This window comes from Mixophyes fleayi, chromosome 2 (assembly GCF_038048845.1).
Source record: "Mixophyes fleayi isolate aMixFle1 chromosome 2, aMixFle1.hap1, whole genome shotgun sequence".
Taxonomy (NCBI): domain Eukaryota; kingdom Metazoa; phylum Chordata; class Amphibia; order Anura; family Limnodynastidae; genus Mixophyes; species Mixophyes fleayi.
The window spans coordinates 367,560,320-367,576,409 of NC_134403.1; the positions used below are offsets into that span (position 1 = coordinate 367,560,320).

Genomic DNA, 16,090 nt, shown 5'->3' on the forward strand with positions numbered 1-16,090 from the left:
AAAGGTAGGGAACGCAGTGTCCCCCAGATGGAATCGGAGAAAGATTTAACGCAAGTACAAAAATCTTCTTTTCTCCTTCATCCACTCTAGGGGACACTGCTACCATGGGGACCTTCTAAAGTAGCCCCTATGGGAGGGAATTCTCTGGTCTACTAGGCCCAAAACACTGCGGCCGAAACTGGCGTCCGCAGACGCAAAATTGTTGAACTGACAAAACCTGGTAAAGGTATGAACAGAGGACCATGTCGCCGCCCTACACAGCTGCTCTGCAGATGCTCCATGGCGAGCAGCCTTGGAAGCCCCCCATTGAACAGATAGAGTGCACCGTGAGAACCTGAGGCACAGGTAGATTTCTACACACATAAGCAACTTAATCATAGATCTGATCCGACGAGCAATGGTCCGCTTGGTGGCTGGTCAACCTGTCCTATGAAATTCGTAAGGAACAAAAAGAGAGTCAGTCCAGCAACCAGCAGAAGTCTGGTCCACATACACCCGTAAAGCCCGGACCACGTCCAGACTAACAGGGGAAGAAGGCCCAGAAGGAGCAATCCCTTCTCTAACAGGCCGGAACCACTATCTCATGATTTAAATAAAAATCAGGAACCACACTAGGCAAGAAAGTAGGTACGGTCCTATGAACCGTCCTATTCTCATGGAACACCAGATAAAGAACCCTACGGGACAAGGCTCCAAGCTCCGACACACGTTGAGTATCTGCAATGGCCAGCAAAAACACCACCTTCCACGTCAAGAAACGCAGATCAGCCGACTCCAGGGGTTCGAATGGAGGCCGCTGAAGAACCTCAATAACGAAGTTGAAATCCCACGGGGCCAACGTTGGGAGGCTGAACATGAATCACACCCTGAAGGAAAGTACAAACGTCTGAGGGGAAAGCCAACTGGCGCTGAAAGAAAATAGAAAGCGCAGAGACCTGAACCTTCAGAGAACTCAGTCCTAGTCCCATCTCTAACCCATCCTGAAGAAAGACCAAAAAACAGCTAATCTGAAAGAGGCAGGGTTATGACAGCTCTTCCCTACAGTACATAGATCCTCCAGACTGTCTGATAGATCTTAGCCGATACCGGCTTCTGAGCCTTTATCAGGGTCTCCACTACCCTGGAAGACAACCTCCTCGACCATCAGAGGTTGGCTTTAACAGCCACGCCATTAAATCCAGCCGAGGTAAGTCCGAATGGTGTAAATGGTTCTTGACTGAAAAGATCGGGCCTGAGAGGAAAAGCCCAGCCTGACCCTTGCACCAGAAGCAAGATGTTGGCGAATCAGAGCCAATTCGGTGCCACCAGATTGATCGGAAAACCTTCCAACAGTACTCGTTTTAGGACCCGAGGAATCATCGGAATTGGTGGAAAGGGATATCCTAAACAGGAGTCCAACCTCATGGACATTACCTCCACCGCCACAGCCAGAGAAACTCTGGTTATTGCGCAGAATCTTGGAACATAGTGATTGTGTCTGGATGCCATCAGATCCAGATCTGGCAGGCCCCATTTCCAGACTAACTCCTGAAACACCTTAAGATGCAGTTCCCATTCTCCCGGAAGAATTGCATGTCTGCTGAGATAATCCGCTTCTAGTTGTTCACTCCGGGAATAAACACTGTCCAAATCGCTGGAACAATGCTAATAGAGAAAAGGACCTGATAAGTCTTTGAGGAGAAAATAGTCCAAATGCGGAATAATGTTCTATCCCAAGGCAGGTAAAAGTTCTGCCATTACCGCCATAATCTTTGTGAAAACTCTCTGGGCTGTGGAAAGCCAAAGGGGAAGGCCCTGAATTGATAATGGGAGCTTCCTAGAAACAGACAGGACATAAACAATCAGACCACAGAGATAATAGATAGTATAATCACTTTTGTTTTGACCTTGGCTATTGCCTCAAAACAGTATGTAAATTAATCTCTGAATAATAAAATGAATGTCTCAATCATTGACTGAGCACTCATGTAAAATACTGTCTGCATTAACTTTAGAGCCTTCTATAATAAAACTCTGAACTGTAGATATATTATATATATAAAAAACGTATATCCTAAACAACGTCCCCCACTGCCAGCAGCAGATGGATTCTCCATTATTTCAGTCAGGAGTCCTCTGAGGTAACTGTAGCTGAATTTTCCCACCTTTGGAGTGTACCAATCAGCTGGGGGAGGGTGATTTTTTTTTTTATTTAAATATATCCCCTATACTTATCTGACACAAGGAGGAATTGTGAGGAGAAAGCAGCAGCAGTAGAACTCTCTGAGGTTCCTCTGAAGTCCGCCTGCGATGACAGCAAAAAGGTGCAAATATCTCCCGCTCCGGCGCGTACCACTGACAGCCGGAGAATCTCTCCCTCACTCCCCGCTGTCTGATGGTTCAAACGCCCAGAGGAAGCCTCTATCAGCCCCGGCTGCCACACTGCGTTGTGCTCCTGTATCAATGCCCATTCGGAATCCTTCCTAGTCTATGGGATCCAAGTCCCCCCTCCGCCTCAGCAGGGGACTTGTCATCCCCCAACATGGCGGATCCTCAACAGAGTGCAGCGCTCTCTGCCCGTGGCAGCACTCTCTGCCCGTGGGGACAATGCAGTGACAGCCGCATAGCGCTGTCACTGCCCGAGGTAGTTCCATTAGAAACCTAAAAAAAAATGTTAATCAACACTTATCCTCACCTAACATTACTAGAATAGAACAAGTTAACACCACTGCCATCTACTCTGTCACCCAACTCCGTTGCCTGGGTGTCCCCCTCGACTCCTCTCTCTCTTTTGCCCCCCACGTCCAATCCCTTGCCCACGCCTGTCGCTTCCAACTGTGCAACATCGCCAGCATCCGACCCTTCCTCTCACAAGATGCCACCAAAACCATCATCCACGCACTCATCATCTCCCGCCTCGACTACTGCAACCTTCTCCTCACTGGCCTCCCCCTCTGTCATCTCGCCCCCCTCCGCTCTGTACGCAATGCGGCTGCTAGACTCATCTTTCTCTCACGCTGCTCCTCCTCTGCCTCGCCTTAGACTGGCTCCCCTTCCCCTACAGAATCCTCTTCAAACTCCTTACCACCACTTACAAAGCTCTCTCCCAGTCTACTGCCCCTTATATCTCCAATCTCCTCACCATTCACACTGCTGCCCGATCCCTGTGCTCTGCTAATGACCGTCGCCTCTCCTCCACTCTAATTACCACTTCCCACTCCAGAATCCAAGACATCTCCTGAGCTGCCCCCCTGCACTGGAATGACCTCCTTCGCTCCATCCGTCTCGCTCCAAATCTGTGCTCCTTCAAACGAGCACTTAAAACTCACCTGTTCCTCAGAGCCTACCAACCATCCCCTTAACCCCTCATCTCCTCTGCTCGTTCTCCCCTCTCTCCCCTGGTCCCTTTTTATCTCCCCTTGTATCACCAGCTCCCTCTCGTGTCTGATTTGTCCACCCTCCCTTAGGATGTAAGCTCGTATGAGCAGGGCCCCTTTCCCCTCCTGTCTCCATACCTACTCTTCTGCTCCGCCTTTACTCCATATGTCTGCCCGGAGTTTCTGAAGCATTGGTACTTGTGTTTATTGTTCTGTACTGTTTAACCCTGTATAGTCTACTGTTTGTACTATGTATAGCGCTGCAGAAACCTTGTGGCGCCTAACAAAATAATGATAATAATAAGAAAAATAATAAGACCTAAACTAACCTAAGCAGCAAGTACTGCCAAGCAGTACTAAACATAGCCCAACTACTTGGGCACTTAAACAAAACTGAGGTCTGTGGGGGTGCAGAGGGGAGGAGTCAGCAGCAAACTAAGTTGTTAACTATTTAAGTTCCAACTCCGTGCGCCCTCATACAACCCTCATGGTAGCAGTGTCCACCGAGTGGATGAAGGAGAAATATGTGTTCAACTGAACAAAATAACTTCCTGTTTTGTCACAGATGTAGGTTTAAAAAAAAAACACTTGTAAATGCATCTAAAAGGCATAAACATAGTTTGCATACATTTTAACACGCATTAAAAAAAACCAAAAAAACCGCATTGCAATTTCCGGTATGTCCGGAGCTTATTGCATGAAAAATTATATAAAACGCCCACTAGAGGGCGAAGGTGGACCGTAGATAGACTTCTGTCTATCTACAGTTCTGTTTGTGTGTATAGATAAACTATCATCATATACAGATATGAAGTTGGTATGAAAACTCCCGCACGTACTTGCAAATGGATTAAGGGTAAACTTTACTTTTGAAACAACTATTTTTCTTTCTGGTCACACAAGAATAGATGCAGTGATACACTAGCACTGGCCAACATGTAACTCTCCAGGTGTTGTGAAACTACAACTCCCAGCATGTCCTGCCAGCTATCAACTGGCTAGCTACAGGCAAAGCATGCTGGGGCTTGTAGTTTCACAACACCTGGAGAGCTGTGGGATGGCCAGGTCAGCACTAGCAGTAGGGAAGCAGCGTCTTACCTGTACTGGAATTTGTCCATGGCACTAGACAGGTGTTTGGGGTAGTTCTCATCGCATATATACATGTTGTAGTCGTTTTCAGGTACCAGGTCCACGTCGTGGAACATTAGACAGTCCCAATCATCGTACCTCAGCGCTTCTCGAACGCCAACATTAAGGAGCTTCGCCCGATTAAACGTACTATTCCCAGCCTGGGAAGATAAATGCCAGCCAGCGAGTGAATGCAAGAGAATCTGTCTTCTAGCGTAATAACAGCAGTAACTATTTCACGGATCATTACAGCACTACAATTGCTGCAAGACAGGAGAGCGAGACACTTATCTTTACAGGAAATTAGCATTGTAAAAGGGAAAAAAAACGGTTTATTATTCTCTTAAAAGGACACTGCAAGGTGTGGGCATATTAATTACCTTTTTAACAAGTACAAACACAAAACAGTAGTATATATCAGTGCACTCCACACTCTGTGTTCCTTAATTACACCACTAGAGGGCAGACTGTAAAACATGCCATGCACGGATCTACCACCGATGTCCCAGAATGTCTGGATAAGAGGTGTCCAATTTTAGTCCGTAAGGGCTACCAACAGTTCATGTTTTTAGGATTTCTTTACTCATGCACAGCTGAGTTAATCTGATTAGCTTAGTCAGTAATTATCCCACCTGTTTCTACAGACAGAAATCCTGAAAACATGTCCTGTTGGTAGCCCTTGAGTGCTGAACTTGAACACCTCTGGTTTGGATACAATTGGACAACCAGGTGCTGTGAACTAACCCCTAGTAAAAGCAAAATCCTGTAAGTCTCAAAGAAAAAACATTCCACACATTAACCGGCAACTTTATTCTCCTACCCCCAAAAAATTCCTGTGGCCCCTCCCTCCTGGCACGGTGGTTGGTGATTGGTTGATTAATACTGCTGTACACAAATCTTAAGGGTTTCTGCACCAAGAAAATTGCCTTTGGCTCGTACAGTACTGTACACACCGTCCTGCAACGGTTTCTAAAATAGTTATTGTGTCTGCTCATATAAAGATGGAGCTAAAAACAGCAGCAGGAAACCTCAAACATTAAGCAATGTATTTAGTGCGAAGTTCCACAATGATATGTAAATACGGCGATTAAGCCAGAATCCAAGATGGAAAAGTAATTTAGTATTTATTGCCTAATGTGGATGTTTAGCAGCTGTACCCAGCCCGATCTGTCTCATCTCCCTGCAGTTGTGTCTTTTCTGGAGAATCACCAAAAATCAGGACTGTCCAGATTCTGGACTGCTGGGAGCTATCCGTATGTGCAGTTTCACGACCCCCCTTTCCCACCTGCCAACTCTCCAGTTGTCAGAATCTACCTTAATCACACACATACTTATTATTAACTGACCTTATCATAAATTATGTCTCCAACCTCTCCTCATCATACACGTCGGAGCCCCACAGCGCTACACTATCATATATTTTAATCCTGACCCCCATTTCCTTACTTTATTGTGGTGTCCGATAGAGGAGGGAGGTCAGGTGGATGCTCTTTGCAGCTGCTCACATTGTCCATGTGCGGGGGTGGGGTTTGTCTGTGACACTCCCACTCATGACATCACAAGCTCTCTGCATAGACTCCACCCACGCGGAGCTGCTGTGTGAGTGGCTGTAAAGAAAGAACCACTCCTTGACCCCCAAAGCAAGTTAATAGCTGTGGAGGAGTTCGGGGGGGGGGGGGGGGGTGATTAAAGCCAATTAAAAGACATTCAAGTCTGGTCTATCAAATGCAATTCCCAATAAGACCAGTATCTCCAACCAACTCACCAGCTAAGGGTCGTCTGCATTCCACAAGACTAATGTCTCTTTTTGGTTACGATGGTCTAACGCAAGTTGATTAAAACGATTACAGTACACATGCCTGATGCACTTTACTCATGTAACGAGTTTCATTAATTGGTTCAGTGAACTGTGGAAATTGCTGCCGTAAAAATGATTGTTTTATAATTGCAGTTGTGTATCTTTCTAATTCTATGATACAGATTACATTTTTTTTTTATTTCTTTATAAAAAAACAGATACAAGACCTACAAAAGTAGAAACAAAATGATAAATCTTTAGCTGATAATTATAATAAAAGTGCGAAAAACTTTATGACAATATAAAAACGCGGCAACAAACCAAGGATACAAACACGAGATATTGTTCTGTGCACTCTATACATTTATCCAGTATAAGAGAATGAATGAATTGAGGGATTTCACACGTGTACGTTAAGGTTTGAACATCATACAGTAAGCCAGTCTTCCATTATACTGAATTACCAACATGCTGCAATATTCCTCTGTAGATAAAAATGCCCCTTTATAAATAAATTCTTATTGGGTCAATTTTACTCCACTAGAAGAGATTTAGTGCGACCACGAATATCAAGATAAACTCTGCACTTACGAGCACAAACTTCCAGCGTTTGAATTGTAAAATTTCTAAGAGGAACTCACATCCAAGAACTGGTTAATGATCTGTTATTTGAGTAATGTTTATTCAACCAATTCCATGTACACCATTATCTAAATCAACCATTCTCCTACATGTATATTAACATTGCAATCTTTAAAAACAATGTCTACCTGAAACTCTATTTTGTATTTCACAATCCAGAAAACAAACCCTTGATTATATGGTTATTCAATTATAATTGACTGATTACCGAGATATCTGACGTGTTGAGAGTATTTTATAGTATGAAAAAGATTCATATAAACTTAATAATCCGTTCAGATTGGCATTCGTTTAAAAATGTTCTTATCCACTGTGTTATATTTAAATCAACTGTTTATTAATATTGCTGATTATATAACACACTTCTAGGCCATCTTCATAAGATGTGTGTTAATATCAGAAATGTGCAGCCTCTGTACTAATGATAGGTTTATCCTTTTATGTTTTAAAGTTCCCAAGCCCATCTAATATATTGAGAACAAATAATATATTTCATAATTGTACCTATTGCACTGGGACTTGTAGTTCAATTATAGAACTCGTGATAGGTTTAATTGGTATAAACTCTTTCTTCACCGTAATTCTAATATAATGAAATTTAATGAAATCATAACCAGTCTAAATGAATGTACTCTCCAATCTACATGTTGTTTTAATTGACATGGAATACTTGAAAACAATGTCAGTCTGAAAGATGTATTCAGTTGTATTTCACTCGACATAATAAAGATTCTCAAATGATTTCTGCGACAGGAACAATTCAATTAATGTGAAATTAAAACAAATATATGCAACACAATATAAAGTGATACAAAGCGTATATGTAACAAGACTAATGTGCTCATCATGCTTTATCAAAAGCAGGTACAATTATAATTAAAACACATATATACACAAATATATTCTGCGCTTATTAAACCTTGTATGTCTAAAATCATGTATTGTAACCTTATGTATGAATCCATGTTATGTTGCGAATCTCCAGAAATTAGAGATAAAATAGTGAATGTTTACGCATTCCCAGATGTTGTACTAGATATCAATAAGATAAGTTTGCTTGGAAATATTGTTCTTTTTGCTAAAAAAAATGTAAGCAATATATCCGTATAATATTAGCCTTAAGTGTAGTAGTTAAACCCCTTTACTACTTAGATTACTACTGCCATCTACTGTCTGAAGTTCTATAAAGACTGTAGGGTGAAGATATCTCTTTGATGGATGAATATACATTGTACCCCCGTCTCCTAGATGTGTAATTGTCTTAAAAGTGACATATAATTTAATCTATAGGGCAGCAGAGTTAATTCAGGGATTCTTGCACAGATGTTTAAGCATCATTGCTTGTATGCTAACCTTATTAATCGAAGTCAAGTAAAACATTTTTATTTTTTTTTAAATCGTGGACCCGATTTAATCGTGCCCTTGCAGTGGCTGTAGTAACAGTAGTCTAAATGTGGCCGCCTCCTAGAACCAGCAGATTTTTATTGCCGATTAAGCTGTGGAGGGAAGGGAAGTTAGCGGAGAAGGGGGTGGTATGACATGGGTGCATTTTCTGCTGCAATTTGTTCTTAAACATGCCGTTATACTAAAATGTATCTGTTTTGCCTAGATGGTGTCATACAAAGCACATGGAACAGAATATGTTGGCGCTATATAAATAAATTATGATGATGATGATGTCCTGCTACAGCAGCCGTAAAGAGTCTGTAAACAGCGTTTAGGGCCAGTAGCAAAACAGCTCAAGCAACAAAAGTGCTCCATAGTAGTGTTTAACAAACCTAAATAAAATAGCAAAAAAGTTGCTCTGAAACAGCCTAGCTGGTCTTCTGCTCCTGGACAAGCTCTCACCTGAGGTCACTCAAGACTGGAGGATGGCTCTTGGGATCTTACAAACCTTCACTCTGACTTCTACAAACCTTCGCCACTGGGAACCCACCAATCACAGAGATAGAACTTACTGCATATTATATTCTCCGGGCATGTTTGCCTGGAGACTATTCACAGAAACAGGACATGGTCGAGGGAGGACAGGCGAACACCTCACCCATACATTCTGCCTTGCTCAATATATGCTACAAGTCCGGTACGGAAACTCCCCGATGTGTTCAGCTCTATATGCACTACAATCAGAACCGCTACAAACGTTACCTGATGAACGACGAATATGGCGTAGTGCAGCTGCTGGCGCTGCAGGAAGGGGTGAAGATAGTATAGTAGGGTTTGGAGGTGAGGTTCCCGGTTCCTGTAGGGTATAATCACTGCAGTTCTGTACCGCCCGAAGCAGTGTTTGGGACTGAAGTAACCGCCGGCCTTCACATGTCGGTTCTTCAGCTGGGTCTCCTTCAAACTTGGTGGCTTGGTGAACGTTACGGTTATCGGACCAACTAGAAAAAAAAAAAAAAAAAGAAAAGTACAGGCTTCATTTGGAAAATAAAATCATATGCGTTCAGTGCCCGGACAATCACCCTAACGCATTTCGGTGATGTCCTTTGACCAGGACACCCCACGATTTCAGAGATGCCTTTCCCCACCAGTGTATCAACGGACAAGTCAAATGGATCTGTGCAAGGTTGTCGACTAGAAGCTACGGCACACACAAACACACAAGCGTGTGGGTTCACCTCACGCGTTAGCCAATCATCTCAGCATCGGGCTGTTCAAATATCATTGAGCAAATCAGAAAGGGACTGAAAGAGGAATCGCCGATTACAGAGGAGGCAGATGGGCCATACACGTATGTTCAAGAAACAGAAGGTGCAACAGGAAAATAAACATTACAAGATGCATCTATGCTATGTCTTCGGTTCCCCAGAATCCCTCTGTGTAAGGCTATAGAACACCCCAATATTGATTCCTTTTTCAAACCGGATCTAAAATGTTTATTGCTACATTGAACGGAGAGGACATAACCAATGTCACAGATTCATTCACCTATGTATGATTAAGGAGATACGTAAAACATGTCCTGCTGTTGGTCTAACAAAAAAAATGGGGATTAAAAACATGGACATGTAAACATCTGTCTCAGTAATAACTGTATGCCGGACTCACATTGAAAGACAAAGTGGAGTTTTATATTTACTATTAAATGTGCTAAATGCTGCAAAGTAAAAAGGTCTATTTTTTCGATTGTAGTTTATTTTATACATGAAAATAGCAGGATTTGCATTTAAAGTCCAACAGGTTCTGAAACGGACGTATGTGTTCCCGTCTCTTACATCAGAGGAGAGGCAAAAGAGACCGTCTATTCTGTACGGCAGTCCAAGGGTTATCCATACAGCGGAGACAATTCTCTACAGAGCACTCAGCGCTTTCTCAGACCTACATTATTTAAATCAGATTTAAATGAATCTATTCTTTGTGGGCTCTGAAAATGGAATATTACCCATTTCTTCATCCTAATTGCTTCACACTTCCCCCAGTTACAATCAAAGTAATTAGCTGTGGGAATCGCTGGTGTCCCAGAGTATATTTTGGCTCCGATTCTCTATCAAAACAAAATCCATTTCTGAAGGAGTCATTTCATCAGAAACAATTGGTGAGCAGACCCGGCGTTCCGACGGAACGCTGGATAATGACTGTGTACTGCAACTCGCCCTCTCTCAATCTTTCTGGTGAAACTTCTGTCATTTCTTATGTATTTTCTCTCAAACATTTAGACTGTAACTTCTTTAAACTAAGCTCAAAATGAAAATTATTGTAAAGGTGGGCACAGTGTAAGCCAACTGGCTAAAACACAGATTGTTTTGCAGGCCAGTTGAATGCTCCGGTGTGCAACCAGTTTGTCCAGATGTAGCAAGACACCAATCCGGGCGGACACTACATTACGACAGGCCGATATGCTGCACACACACACACAAAAGTTGCACAATCTACAGACAGTCTTAGTAAAAATTTGATCAAACCCAATCGGATTATGATGGGAGGAGGGTGGTTGTTTTGGAGAGGCAGAGCGATGTTACTCTGGCATTTAAAAAGCATTTATGTCAATTGGCCCAGTAGCCGGGTAGAAGAAGGTGTCCTAGGAATGGATCGGCTCACATGCTAACTTGTACTGTCCTATCTGGCCAGATGCATTGTGTAATCCTTAATCGCAGCAAATATTGCGATGCATCATCAGGTGTTAGTTCCCTTTAAGCCAGAATATTGGGCCGGTGCACTAGACAAACAGGTTTGTCCACTGCAACAATAACCAACAGAACACAGGTAGATTAGCTACTAAGTAAATAAGCACATTTTAACACCTATTGAATAAAGCTGTGCCTTTGGATGGACTGACATATCCGTGTGTAAAAACACAGCAACAGTGAACTGGTCCCCTGCCTAATTAATCGCACCAAGGTTTTAAATTACAATAGGGGCAAAGAGACAATTCCCCATGATCATTCCATCTTCACTTTGACCTTTCAAACCTCAACATTTTCCATCTCCGAGAAGAGAAGAAATGTCAGCTGTGACCTTTTATCTGGACAGTGTGAATTTTATATTATAGATCTAACAAGGGAGAAGAGGTCAAACACCCCGACACAATACGATACAGCGCTTCCGGTACCGTACTCATTCCCGACTGCTTTATTTACTTGAGGCTGAGCGTGCCAAAAACATTCAACGCTCACTTAATAAACATGATCAAGCATAAACGTAACAACCACAACACGTAAGGGAATTAACTATAATTAACTAATAGTGACACGGTTGGTACCCAAAAATAGTTTTCCCTAACTAAAATCATTGCGATTACTTGGAAACGTGCTAATGTTTTACATAGGACATCTTCCTGAAATCACCTGCTGATAACGGGGAAACACACTGTTGCTGCCAGGTTGGGTACAATGCAAAATCTGTAACCATGCATCCATTGTATTGACAGAACACAATCATGTGGACTGCACGGCTCGTTTCCATGGTAACAGATGTTGCAAAGAAAACGAAATATTTATCCACAAATCTGTTAAATGGCAGCGAACGTGCATATGGGTTTTCAACCAAGTATTTTAGGCACAGGTCTGACTTCAAGAACAAAACGCTATTTAAATTGTAATGTGATTATTTTAATCAGGCCAAACTATATTTCAGTAGCACTACCGTTTAAGATTAGACTCATCAAGAGTCTAAATTCAAAACAGAAATTTGAGTACAAAAAAGGAAACTTATGGGAAACCCGCAAACCATTGAAGCAATAATCTTAGTTTCTTAGACCTTTGTCAAATTACACTGTAAAATATATGAATAACCTGATACAATTTTAACCCATTTATGACTGATCGTTTTTCCACAGTTTTTTAATTTAACAATGGTACCGTTTTGCTGGGAATAAAGGTTTTATTTTTTAAACTAGACAAAAGATTGTTATGTTTTATTTGAGATACATTTTTTTTTTGCTTCATAGTATAATACACATCGGTATTTACATACTTGTATATAGGCTAAATAGAGGAGGGGGGGGGGGGACCCAGAGATTTTTCAACGATCTTTGCCCAGGCAATTAGTGAAGTCCCGTTAATGTACCCCAAAAGTCTTGTTCTCTCAAGCTTATGGACACCAGATAGAGGTTTCAAACTCTCCCCCCCCCCCCCAACTAGGAGAGAAGCCTAAATGATTAGGGAGGCTACAGGTCGCTCCTATTCCTGGCACTGATAGATCCAGCGTAAAAACCATTTGTAAGATACCAGGAAGGGGCGTTACGAACGTATTCATATCACGTGGATCTACAAGATTTGAGGCGTGATTCAGATCTCCTCGATGCCTTCCTGGCACATCTTCCAATACAGAAATCCTCAGTAATGTCATTGGGTGATATCCTACCTAATGTGAATGCCCAAACACTACTGCAATAAATGCATGTCACATGCAGATGGAAAGTATTGCGATTAGTTCCACCATTGGTTCTGCATTATAATGCAGTAGAGTATTGTACCGAGGGAGGAGAATGTAATTGGACCAGTTAGTTTATATTTATGACGTTAAATTTAATAGATGTTCCCCCCTTCCCATGTGCACTTACCAAGTATGGGAGACTTTATAGGACAGTACTGAGTCTTTGCAGCCTCGGGATCCGGGGCGAAGAAGCTCAGGTTGGTGTACACATCCTGAGTTTTCGAGTAGTCCCACTTGGGATAAGGTCCGAATATCCCTTGTAAGCCACCGGAGGTTCCACGCCGATACAGGAAGAAGATAAACAGCAACTGAGAAAACACTAAACACAGGAGAAAATAGGGCTTCTCTATCCGAAGCAGGAACATCGTGCGGTCTGAGGCTTCACGTGCTTAGCATCCGTCCAGCTTGGAAAGTTACGACGTTGGGGAGGAATCCAGGAACAGAGGGGGGCATTGTTATGTTGTAGCCAGACAGAGGTGGAGAACTTATACTATAGATCGCTGAAGGGTAGGTTCCCCATGGTGTACTCTGCAAACGTGAAAACAAAACTTACAATGTAGGACACACAACTTGCAAAGCATATAGTTATAGTTAAAGAAAATAAAAAAAAGACCAGATGAGCTTACAATCTAAACGGTTTGGGGAAACGTTGATGCACAAAACAGTGGGAAAGCAACTAACTGCAGAGAGCTACCATTCACGATACCTGCAAATATGCAGTGAAATGAGTGGATGAGAGGAAAGATTTATAGACGGATATATTTGGCTTCACTTTAGGGGAAGGTTTGCTGAAATATACAAGTGCTGATAAGATTTCACACTCAAAACTCAACTTAAATATGGGCACCACTTACTGTAGATTTGAGCTAAATGCAATGAAAATAGTTATGCCAACAAATGTTCTTTGTATGTTCTTTTGCAGAGCTTGAAAAGTGACAGAAGCAGCCACGCCACACACGCTTGTATAACGTGTACCTGTTCGATACACATACTGGCGGCAGCCATTTTGAGAGCTGTCTCATCGATATCACAAGTTACTAACCTATATCAAGCTAAAGGTCCAGATGGGTGAAAATCCAAGTGATACGGAGGCTTTTTCCTTTGGGAGTCATCAGGAGGTTTACAGGAGGATTGAACAAGTCGCAAACTATTCATGTGTATAGTTCGTGGTGAATATATTGGTCACGCTCATGAAAATTGGTTCAGCCCACAAAATGGCTGCCTGCACTATGTAAGGGTGCATTGTCTTCTTAGTGTCCTTAAAGGGTGGTTATTTTCATTTAACCACTGTTACATGAGCGACTGCGCAGGAGCCAGCATGACGTCACTGTGGGATATCTCTGGAATTGGAAGCGTATAGTGATACTCAAGTAATATTTTCTACTAAAATCGGATTGTCTCACATCTTGAGAGACATATTTCTTCTCCAATTTGTCCGGACACTTAGCTACACCCATTGCTTTTGAAAAACTGCTGGCTGAAAAACATGCGGGACTCTCCTGCTTTGTAAGTCATGGTGACAGATACATCAAAAAAAGTGCCAGTTATGTCTGCTTTGTGTCCAGCAAATGTCTTTGAGGCCAATCTACATTTGTAGGGGAATTTATACCCATTAAAGACCACTATACGGTGTGTAGTTTGAAACATTGCTGTGTGAGCTGCCACGGTACCATCTGATGATCAGCAGAGTGTGGCAGTTGAAGATGGACAGAGAGCTGACAGGAATCAGTTGTAGAGAAATAAAGGGAGCTGACAGCATTTAGTTGGAAAGAAATCTGATAAGATTAGTCAGAGTGTAATAAAGAGAGGTCGAGAGACCAATTACGGAGAGGTAAAACAGAAGTGAGGCATCACCCGAGGCTGATCCAGTACCTGAAAAGGGATCGTATCAATCTCCGAAAGAGATAAGTGGCAACACTCAAAGACTTGTACAGTACACCCAGCAACAATATTGTCAGAGTACACACAGTAGCCAAGGAGAGACTACCCATATAAGCAAAACTGCACCAAAATTGAGGGTCCATATCTTATTTAATAACAGAACAGAACTGTGATATTGATGTCTTACCTGTGGACTACTAGAGGACATATGGTTTTGAAGACAAAATTGCACGACATACATCTCCTCACTTGTCTCAAAATATCTCCCAACTCAACACCTCCGTTCTGCACAAGATCTACGTCTCTCCTCCACTCTCATCACAGCCTCCTATTCCCGGTTACAGGACTTTTTCAGGCTGCACCCACTTTGTGGAATTCCCTCCCTCGCACAATAAGACTTTCCTCTGGTCTTCAAACCTTCAAGCGTTCTCTGAAAACCCACCTCTTCAGACAAGCTTATAATATTCCTCTACCACCCTCTTAACCTCACTAGGTTACCGTATTATCACCCTCTAAACAGCTAACACAAGACAACAACCTTCTGACCAACATAGTTGTGTGACTAAGTATATAGCCAATTAAATAATTTGTAACCTTTGCATTCTAGCTGGAGAAATATTCATATGATGTAGCATTTAACCTTGTGTATCAAACTATTGTCCCATAGATTGTAAGCTTGTGAGCAGGGCCCTCTCTTACCTCTCTGTATGTATGTATTTCCCAGTATTGTTTTATCACTGTTTGTTCCCAATTGTAAAGCGCTATGGAATCTGCTGGTGCTATATAAATAAATGTTGATGATGATGAGGTCTTCCAAGATTTCATGGATGAGGTTTTCAAACCTTCAAGTGTTCTCTGAAAACCCATCTCTTCAGGCAAACTTATAAAATTTCCTCAACCACTCTCTTAATCATGCTAGGGTACCCTATTATCACCATTTATGCTGCGGAAACCATGTGGCGCCTTACAAATAAACGATAATAATAATTTATACAGTTCACACAAGACAACCACCCTCTGACCAGCATTGCTGTGTGACTGGATCAAGTAGCTCACTAAGTACTTTTTACCTTTGCAATCGCACTTAACTGCATGTATCAAACTAACATTGCCCCATAGATTGTAAGCTTGTGAGCAGGGTTCTCTTACTTCTCTGTCTGGTTCTGTAACCCAGTATTCAGAGGAAATTTGAAGGAAAACTACTTCACAGAAAGGGTAGTGGATAAGTGGAATAGTCTCCCATCAGAGGTGGTAGAGGGTAATACAGTAGAGCAGTTTAAACATGGTTGGGATAGAAAAAAGAATATCCTTATAAAGAATATAGGATCAAATAAGGTTTGAGCTTACCATAGGTTAATAAAACAATGGGCAGACTAGATGGGCCATGTGTTTCTTATCTGCCGTCAAA

At 42.2% G+C, this 16,090-nt stretch overlaps 1 protein-coding gene across 6 annotated transcripts in view; it reads right to left on the minus strand.

Annotated features, from left to right (window-relative positions):
* Nucleotides 1–16,090, minus strand: part of LOC142139612 (beta-1,4-galactosyltransferase 3-like) — a 45,868-nt gene that overhangs the window by 21,702 nt on the left and 8,076 nt on the right. For all 6 annotated transcript variants that reach the window (XM_075197378.1, XM_075197374.1, XM_075197373.1 and 3 more), the window contains exons 2-4: nucleotides 12,929–13,329; nucleotides 9,073–9,308; nucleotides 4,455–4,645 (exon numbers count right to left, since the gene is read on the minus strand). In XM_075197378.1, coding sequence (XP_075053479.1) covers nucleotides 4,455–4,645; nucleotides 9,073–9,308; nucleotides 12,929–13,166 — 665 coding nt within the window. In that variant the 5' untranslated portion in view covers nucleotides 13,167–13,329. The remainder of the gene's footprint in view (nucleotides 1–4,454; nucleotides 4,646–9,072; nucleotides 9,309–12,928; nucleotides 13,330–16,090) is intronic.